Genomic DNA, 10,309 nt, shown 5'->3' with positions numbered 1-10,309 from the left:
GTATGTGGGTCGCAAGTTTCTGAAATCGGTACTGAGTGTTGCAGAAACGACCTTTGTAAGCCTCTTTGTAATTTTCTGTGCTAATTAGAGCGCTTATAGCCCTTGCAGACTCCGCCAGCGTGACATGCCAGAAATACCAAGATCACGTAAATCAAACATATTTAGTGTATTTGGAGTTAAGTAACACTCAACAAATTAATCATTTGAGTATCCTGATCGATCATGTATCTTATATAAAGCTTCAATCGCGTAGACTAATGACCGAAGTTTATCGCTAAATTAAAAGTCAAATACGTGATTAAACTTGACGCTTTCCGCTCATTGTGGCTACTCAGGTCTTTATATAAGGTTTCATCTGTCAGGATTAATCACTGTAGTATTGTTTAGTGACGAGGGCAATGCTGTTGGAAGTTGAACTTTTCATAAACTTTATGAAAACAACAACATATTTCCATCACAGCATTAAGTGTAGTAGTAGTTATAGTGACAGAAATCAGGTTGGTTTGAAATGCTGTGTAGGGTTGACAACCATGGCTGCCAGGTGTAGCACCTTCAGTTTTATGGAACATCCTTGTTAATTATTTTAAATTTAAGTGCGCCCTCTAGTGAATCAGATGTAATACTGAGGGCCTATAATGCTAAAAATTGGGTTGGAATACCCGTGGTGGAAGCAACACAGATAGCTCATTGCGTAGCTTTATGCTTAACAACAAAACAAAGAAAGAAACTGATTATCGTGTAGTCCTCTAGAAAGCGCTTTTCCAAATCGTTTTTCTTCATTCTGGACCGATTTGTTTTCTGTTATTTCCTTGTGTACTATTGGTGTATAGATCTCTGTAGAGCCAGAACTGGAGAATAATAGAAATGAAATCTCATGTAGATGACAAGCAAAGTGAATACGAAGTTCTAATGTCTTAACTAAATATCTCATCTCCTAAATAACTTTATACAAGAATACTGATACAAACAGGTATCTCATCCAAAGAATAATTTTGTACAGCAGTAATTATTTGAAAAAGTACAAAGTAGCTTAGTTTTGTTAAAGTTACAGTTATATATAATCATTAATTTAAGTGAAGTTTTCCCAAGGCAGGAAGTCAGATTCAGATGATGTTAGTGGAGTGAAGTTTGTAATATGTTTTGTTACGTGAACTACCCCTCGTTGAAGAACCCCCAGGCTAGGTGACGTCACAGTGTGGGAGAATGGTGTTCCTGAAATTCGAGAGATGATTCGCGCCCCAAATTACTCGCAGGTCGTTATTGTAGCCATTGGTCAGTGTGACCCTATAAATAATCAGCTACGTAGATGAACTCTATAGGGATTGCAGAGGGAACTGCTTAAAGGCGGCGGGGAAGGGAGGGTACATTAAACAAAGCTGTAGTCGTATATTTGGTTTATCTATCGACTCATAGTTGGGGTAGAACATTGGGTTTTTTGTTCACCCATATTTGGTGTATAATATTGTATTTGTCTGACCACCCAAAGTTGGAGTTGAATATTGGGTTCTTCTGTACACCTAAAGTTGCAAAAGGATATTGGGTTCGGCTGTCCACTCAAGTGAAGAACCTTTAACCACATCCACACTCTGTGACAATCATGTCATCAAGCTTCCCTTGTCGTCGTTGAAAATGACTATCAACCACCTTGACCACCAATGGTTTTCGTTTTTTGGACGTGCAGCACAGTCGTGGAATCTCGCTCTTCTTGACCCGACGGAGCCTGTTCTGGAGCAAGGCGTGTGTATTAAGAATACTTTTAGACCGCTTGTTACACTTCCCTTTGCACACAAATGCATCAAATTCCTTGGGTTCTATTATCGACTCCCAGCCGGTCCCCTTGAGAGGGATGCTATGGAAAGACACTTTCATTTTGTAGCGACAACATCTCTTGGTCCTTTACCACGTGTACAATCCAGGGGATTTTCTGGTGTGACGAACATTCCGTTTGGAACGACCAGATCTTCTCGAGAGGCCTAATTCAAGAACGGCCAGGTGAGGAGGAACTCTGTGGGAGAAGGGGATTTCCTGGGAACTGGTTACTGACTTAAATACAAAGTCGCAGTTACTACACACAATCTGAAGGCTGAGTTGCGACCTGCTAGAGGAAAACCAATCTTTTATTGCACTAGAAACTTCGAATGTCTCCCACGCTTCCGCCCCTTCCAGTTCTAATTTCCGAGATGTGACTAGGATCCGTGTCAGGGGGTTTTCTCCTATCAATCTGTACACAAACACCTCAGGTTGAGTACGATTTATTTTTATGGGCTTCTGCACTTTCCTGGGTCATGTTGGCGCTTTCATAGTTTCTGGTGGGGGAACCGGATCCCCAGGATCTATACATATGTAATGATGATGAAGTAATAGAATGGGTAGAGGACAGTTCCCTAACGTCTGGTAAAAAATACACGTTCACTGTTTCGAGAGTTCTAGTGCTCATCTGTGGGGAAACACCTGAAAAGTTAAATAAATCGTGTAAGGACTCAGTATAACGATTGTATTAACAGCCCCCCTCCAGTAAAAGCTAAAACAACTTTATTAACCTGAATATTAAAGTAAGATACTTGGTTTCTGATGCAATAATGTTATAGTTTCTTCCTCATCCATGTTCCATTTCAAAATTATCAAGTTTAAATTCTTATATTTAACACTCTACAGTTAAACATATCCATACTGAATCATCCCATCAAAATCAAGCTTAACTATTTATTTTTAACACTTTGTAGTTAGGCATATTTATTCACTTTCAGTCTTTTCTTTCTCTGAAAATAGTTGATATTTTGAAACGTAAACGTGAGATTTTCCTTGTTTTTACAACACACACAGTAATAATTAAAAAATGGAATAACTTAGTATTTGAGTTCTAGAATTCGTTACGTTTAAAACAAGTGGCACAGCAGTAACTTTGCAGACTTACAGAATAACAAATATAATGACACCCTAGTGGTACTTTATGTAATTAAAACATCCATGACCTATATCGGCTCTTATTTATATAATAAGTGAATTGTGTACCCATCTATTTACTGATTACGGAATCCCTAATATCACAGGAACCTCTTGAAAGATTGTAAACAATAAAAACACTACAATTAACCCCATAAATTACCGATGGAGTTATATAGAAAATAAGTGGTCTTGACCCATTTTCTTTTTATCGATTCTGTGTTAAAAGTTTTGTAATTAGTGTTATCAATTCTGTGTTAAGAGTTTTGTAATTAGTGTTATCGATTCTGTGTTAAGAGTTTTGTAATTAGTGTTATCAATTCTGTGTTAAGAGTTTTGTAATTAGTGTTATCGATTCTGTGTTAAGAGTTTTGTAATTAGTGTTATCGATTCTGTGTTAAGAGTTTTGTAATTAGTGTTATCAATTCTGTGTTAAGAGTTTTGTAATTAGTGTTATCAATTCTGTGTTAAGAGTTTTGTAATTAGTGTTATCGATTCTGTGTTAAAAGTTTTGTAATTAGTGTTATCAATTCTGTGTTAAGAGTTTTGTAATTAGTGTTATCGATTCTGTGTTAAGAGTTTTGTAATTAGTGACGGGAAAAACCACGAAAGAGGGCAGTATTATTCTCTTGACACATTCATTCCGTAACTTGATCTTCTTCTGATGACGTAACAAACTGTGAAGACCGTCGTCCCCTCGACTCACTCGAGAGGTCAGGAAATACTAGAAATTCCTAACATACAGGTGGACAGGCTAGTTTTTGTATGAGCGAGTTCACTTTTCTGATATTTTTTTCTGAACAAGTAACACCACAGCAGGTGTTCCAATATTTTAACATCAATAATAAAATGTAAATCCCTGTGTGAAAACAAATAAATTGTATTCGTTTAACCGACAAGTTTCTATGTAGTTAAATTGAAGATGACGTCACTGTTCAGGTCGTTAACTTATACTATGCATCTTGCAATATTCTACATTGCTGGTTGTTAACTTATGCTGTGTATATTACAATATTTTACACTTCTGGTAGTTAACTTATACTATGTATTTTGGAATATTTTACACTTCTGGTCGTAAACTTATAATGTGTATTTTGTAATATTCTACACTGCTGGTTGTTAAATTACACTGTGTGTATTGTAATATTTTACATTTCTAGTCGTTAACTTACACTATGTATCTTCTAATATTTTACACTTCTCGTTAACTTATACTATGTATCTTGTAATATTTTACAGTCTGGTCGTAAACTTATACTATGTATTTTGTAACATTCTACACTGCTGGTCGTTAAATTACACTGTGTGTATTGTAACATTTTACAATTCTGGTCGTTAAGTTACACTATGTAATATTTTAGACTTCCCATCGTTAACTTACACTGTGTATCTTGTAATATTTTACACTTCTGGTCGTTAACTTACACTATGCACCTAGTAATATTTCACACTTCTCGTCGTAATCTTACACTGTGTATATTGTAGTATTTTACACTCCTGGTCGTCAAATTACACTATGTATCTGGTAATATTTTACATTTCTGGCCGTTAATTTACACTATGTATCTTGTAATATTCTACACTGCTGGTCGTTAACTTACACAATGCATCTTGTAATAGTTTACACCTGTTAACTTACTCTATGTATCTTGTAATATTTTACACTTCTCGTTAACTTACACTGTGTATCTCGTAATATTCTACATTTTTGGTAGTTTACTTATACTATGTATTTTGTAATATTTTACACTTCAGGTCGTTAACTTATACTGTGTGCATTGTAACATTTTACACTTCTGGTCGTTAACTAACACTATGCATCTTGTAATATTTTACACTTCTGGTAGTTAACTTACTCCTTGTATCTTGCAGAGATCAATTGGGACGCTGGAATACTGGTGACCCCTGGGTCAGTGTGAAGATAACCTGGTTATGCCGTCCCGGTGCAATTAACTAATGTACCCAGTTATTTACTTATCTATATATATACACATATTATTTTGATTTTTGAGTATTTGACCAGGCTTCTTTTTGGCTCCCTGTCCACCCCTCATATCGTATAATGTTTTATATTTCTGGTCGTTAACCTACACTGTGTATTCAGTAACGTTTCACAGTTCTAATCATTGTTAGAAACAAATTTATTTGTTTATTTGTTTGTTTTTGAACTTCGCACAAAGCTACACGAGAACTATCTGTGCTAGCTGTCCCTAATTTAGCAGTGTAAGACCAGAGGGAAGGCAGCTGGTTATCACCACCCACCGCCAACTCTTGGGCTACTCTTTTACCAACGAATAGTGGGATTGACCGTCACATTATAACGCCCTCACGGCTGAAAGGGCGAGCATGTTTGGCGCGACGGGGATGCGAACCCGCGACCCTCAGATTATGAGTCGCACGCCTTAACACGCTTGGCCATGCCGGGCCCTCTGGTTTATAGCTGATTAGTTTGTATTCTAGTTGTTCATGTAAAAATGTTTTACTGATTCAGGTTGTTTCTGTAAAGGTGCTTTACTGATAATAGTTGTTTATGTTGAAATGTGTTAACTTATCTTAGTTTTGTGGCATCAGTATTTAAAAGTTATACATACTGTCTAAACTTAACCACCAGGTGGGTTCTGTGACTCATTCTCGGCTATAAGTTACATTATTACAATTATAAAAGCCCTATAATTCTAAACTTAGCCTAATCCATTGGCACATTTAACCTTATTCAGAAATAGAGAGAAATAAAAATAAAGAACTGCGGTGTTTTAAAACAAATCTCACAACAGTTTACTTTTTGCCAAACGCCATCTTTCTGACTCTCTTCCAGAATTCAGAAAAAAAAAACAACATAACTGACAGGTACAATTATATCCGCGTTTCTGGAGTATGTAGAGATAGTTTGGATTTGACTATATTCAAGAAAAAACACCTAACAAAATGAAGTTCGTAAATTTAGTTGTAACATATGAAACACCGTTACAGACATGGTTTAATAACCTGGATCTTTTCGTTTTGACAGAGGGAAAACCGCAACTGCGTGAGTTAACCTGGTCGTTTTATTTTCCATATAGGGGACACTGATGCTGACATGATTTAACATGAATCGTTTCAGGGTTTTCGTAAGAAAAAAAATTATAATATTACTGTTCTGGTTCGTGGCTCTACTAAGAATGATGTATAATAATACCATGCTTACTGTTCTGGTTCGGGGTTCTACTAAGAATGGTGTATAATAATACCGTGTTTACTGTTCTGGTTCGTGGTTCTGCTAAGAATGATGTATAATAATGCCATGTTTACTGTTCTAGTTTCGGGTTCTACTAAGAATGGTGTATAATAATACCGTGTTTACTGTTCTGGTTCGGAGTTCTGCTAAGAATGGTGTATAATAATACCGTGTTTACTGTTCTGGTTCGGGGTTCTACTAAGAATGATGTATAATAATGCCATGTTTACTGTTCTAGTTTCGGGTTCTACTAAGAATGGTGTATAATAATACCGTGATTACTGTTCTGGTTCGGGGTTCTGCTAAGAATGGTGTATAATAATACCATGTTTACTGTTCTGGTTCGGGGTTCTGCTAAGAATGGTGTATAATAATACCATGTTTACTGTTCTGGTTCGGGGTTCTACTAAGAATGATGTATAATAACACCATGTTTACTGTTCTGGTTTGGGGTTCTGCTAAGAATGATGTATAATAATGCCATGTTTACTGTTCTAGTTTGGGGTTCTACTAAGAATGGTGTATAATAATACCGTGTTTACTGTTCTACTAAGAATGATGTATAATAACACCATGTTTACTGTTCTGGTTTGGGGTTCTACTAAGAATGGTGTATAATAATACCGTGTTTACTGTTCTGGTTCGGGGTTCTACTAAGAATGGTGTATAATAATACCTTGTTTACTGTTCTGGTTCGAGGTTCTACTAAGAATGATGTATAATAATACCGTGTTTACTGTTCTGGTTTGGGGTCCTGCTAAGAATGATGTATAATAATGCCATGTTTACTGTTCTAATTTGGGGTTCTACTAAGAATGGTGTATAATAATACCGTGTTTACTGTTCTGGTTCGGGTTTCTGCTAAGAATGGTGTATAATAATACCGTGTTTACTGTTCTGGTTCGGGGTTCTACTAAGAATGATGTATAATAATGCCATGTTTACTGTTCTGGTTTGGGGTTCTGCTAAGAATGGTGTATAATAATGCCATGTTTACTGTTCTAGTTTGGGGTTCTACTAAGAATGGTGTATAATAATACCGTGTTTACTGTTCTACTAAGAATGATGTATAATAACACCATGTTTACTGTTCTGGTTTGGGGTTCTACTAAGAATGGTGTATAATAATACCGTGTTTACTGTTCTGGTTCGGGGTTCTACTAAGAATGGTGTATAATAATACCTTGTTTACTGTTCTGGTTCGGGGTTCTACTAAGAATGATGTATAATAATACCGTGTTTACTGTGTGATGTATAGTAACACCATACTGTTCTAGTTTGGGGTTCTACTAAGAATGGTGTATAATAATACCGTGTTCTGGTTCGGGGTTCTGCTAAGAATGGTGTATAATAATACCATGTTTACTGTTCTGGTTCGGGGTTCTACTAAGAATGGTGTATAATAATACCATGTTTACTGTTCTGGTTCGGGGTTCTACTAAGAATGATGTATAATAACACCATGTTTACTGTTCTGGTTTGGGGTTCTGCTAAGAATGATGTATAATAATGCCATGTTTACTGTTCTAGTTTGGGGTTCTACTAAGAATGGTGTATGTGTTTACTGTATAATGAATAATAACCCATGTTTACTGTTCTACTACTAAGAATGGTGTATAATAATACCGTGTTTACTGTTCTGGTTCGGGGTTCTACTAAGAATGGTGTATAATAATACCTTGTTTACTGTTCTGGTTTGGGGTTCTACTAAGAATGGTGTATAATAATACCGTGTTTACTGTTCTGGTTTGGGGTCTGTTCTGGTTCTCGGGGTTCTACTAAGAATGGTGTATAATAATACCATGTTTACTGTTCTGGTTCGGGGTTCTGCTAAGAATGATGTATAATAATACCGTGTTTACTGTTCTGGTTTGGGGTTCTACTAAGAATGGTGTATATTAATACCATGTTTACTGTTCTGGTTCGGGGTTCTACTAAGAATGATGTATAGTAACACCGTGTTTACTGTTCTAGTTTGGGGTTCTACTAAGAATGGTGTATAATAATACCATGTTTACTGTTCTGGTTCGGGGTTCTACTAAGAATGGTGTATAATAATACCGTGTTTACTGTTCTGGTTCGGGTTTCTGCTAAGAATGGTGTATAATAATACCTTGTTTACTGTTCTGGTTCGGGGTTCTACTAAGAATGATGTATAGTAACACCATGTTTACTGTTCTAGTTTGGGGTTCTACTAAGAATGGTGTATAATAATACCATGTTTACTGTTCTGGTTCGGGGTTCTACTAAGAATGATGTATAGTAACACCATGTTTACTGTTCTAGTTTGGGGTTCTACTAAGAATGGTGTATAATAATACCATGTTTACTGTTCTGGTTCGGGGTTCTACTAAGAATGATGTATAGTAACACCATGTTTACTGTTCTAGTTTGGGGTTCTACTAAGAATGGTGTATAATAATACCATGTTTACTGTTCTGGTTCGGGGTTCTACTAAGAATGGTGTATAATAATACCATGTTTACTGTTCTGGTTCGGGGTTCTACTAAGAATGGTGTATAATAATACCAAGAATGTTATACCATGTTTACTGTTCTGGTTCGGGGTTCTACTAAGAATGATGTATAGTAACACCATGTTTACTGTTCTAGTTTGGGGTTCTACTAAGAATGGTGTATAATAATACCATGTTTACTGTTCTGGTTCGGGGTTCTACTAAGAATGTTTACTGTGTATAAGAATAAATAATACCATGTTTACTGTTCTGGTTCGGGGTTCTACTAAGAATGATGTATAGTAACACCATGTTTACTGTTAGTTTGGGGTTCTACTAAGTGTTCTACTAAGAATGATGTATAGTAACACCATGTTTGGGGTTCTACTAAGAATGGTGTATAATAATACCATGTTTACTGTTCTAGTTTGGGGTTCCTACTAAGAATGGTGTTTTTTAATACCATGTTTACTGTTCCAATTACGAGGTTATAGTATGAGTTTAATATGTAACTCTGTGTGTTTTATAAAACTGGTTATTCTGAGCTACCTGGTGTAGTGAAATGTATTTTACGTCAGTGGTTTTTAAAGCAGAAATAAAAACTTGGGGCGTAAAAAGCCTTAGCTGTCAGTAATAATAGTAATAACTTACTATTAGTAAGCGCGATATATAACGACGAATTCTTACAGGTCGATAAAACATCAAACATACTTCGTCTTCCGCTGAGGTCCAAGTTTTGACATCGTGCTGAGAAAACGGAAGGGGAGAAAACATACCTGTATTGGTGAATGTATACGACATGACGTCATCTTCTGTTCTGTAATGGACATGAATAGCCTTCTCCAGTTCGAATCGAGTAACATTGGTCAGGCCTTGCAGGTGGGTTAAGATACGGTATTTAATATACTGGACTTCGGCTTTAAAGTCCGACTCTTCTATGTTGTTCAACTCACCCCACCAGAAGGAGGAATAACTCGATAAGGGGAGACATTCCCCTCTACAGACGATTAATATTATCCAGTATACACAAATTAAGGACTGGTGTTTCCTGGTCATCTCTTCCACCACATTGAGGCTGCCTGAGAACTAAATGAAAGCACTTATGTGAGTAGCTAGAATTGCTTAGCTCTCACCGAAGCACTGATCTATCAACACAGCACCTGCTCGCGGATGACCGCTGACTCCAGTTCTTTGGTCTGAGACCGATCGAGTAGAGCCATGCGTCTGAACCACCAGAAACAACGTGCACCAATAAACAACTGTTTAAAGAGAGGCATATGTGGCTGCGTTTTATTTCAAAGAAGTCACACCGGTAGGAATTTGAGCTTACGTTGAGGTACGCGCTGCCCTCAAATCATCATCAGAGTTTGTGACGTCACTCACGCTTTGTAAAATCAGTTAGTAAATATTTCCGGAAACTTTGTTGAGCATCAACAGCTTTCCATATGACTGTATTTAAACCCGTCTATGGGTATATTTCATTATCACACCATTCTCTCTACTGCTGACACCTGCCTTCATCTTTTTAATTCTTATCTGATTTTTGACTTAATGTAACGTTGCATTTTCACCAGCACCAGTTAAGTATGTGGGTTCTCAACGAAATCTTAGTTTTAAATAACCAGTTTTATAAACACCAGTTAACTGACTGTGTGATTTTTTAACGAAGCCCTTAGTAATAAGTAACCAGTTTTATC

General features: G+C 36.6%; 2 protein-coding genes across 2 annotated transcripts; both read right to left on the bottom strand.

The window, feature by feature from the left end:
- Positions 1-820: 820 nt before the first annotated feature.
- Positions 821-1,889, bottom strand: LOC143237924 (nodal homolog). The gene has a single exon (XM_076477675.1). The coding sequence runs from the start codon at positions 1,867-1,869 to the stop codon at positions 1,570-1,572; it is 300 nt and encodes a 99-aa protein (XP_076333790.1). The 5' UTR covers positions 1,870-1,889; the 3' UTR covers positions 821-1,569.
- Positions 1,890-1,921: 32 nt separating this feature from the next.
- LOC143237923 (uncharacterized) lies at positions 1,922-9,825 on the bottom strand. Its single transcript, XM_076477674.1, has 2 exons — positions 9,389-9,825; positions 1,922-2,451 (listed from the first exon to the last, which is right to left on the bottom strand). Exons 1-2 carry the CDS (start codon positions 9,666-9,668, stop codon positions 2,237-2,239), a joined length of 495 nt encoding a protein of 164 aa, XP_076333789.1. The 5' UTR covers positions 9,669-9,825; the 3' UTR covers positions 1,922-2,236.
- Positions 9,826-10,309: the final 484 nt, after the last annotated feature.

Source organism: Tachypleus tridentatus, chromosome 13, assembly GCF_004210375.1.
Source record: "Tachypleus tridentatus isolate NWPU-2018 chromosome 13, ASM421037v1, whole genome shotgun sequence".
Taxonomy (NCBI): Eukaryota; Metazoa; Arthropoda; class Merostomata; order Xiphosura; family Limulidae; genus Tachypleus; species Tachypleus tridentatus.
The sequence above is the reverse complement of the archived record's forward strand: the minus strand, read 5'-3'. Positions and strand labels throughout refer to the sequence as shown.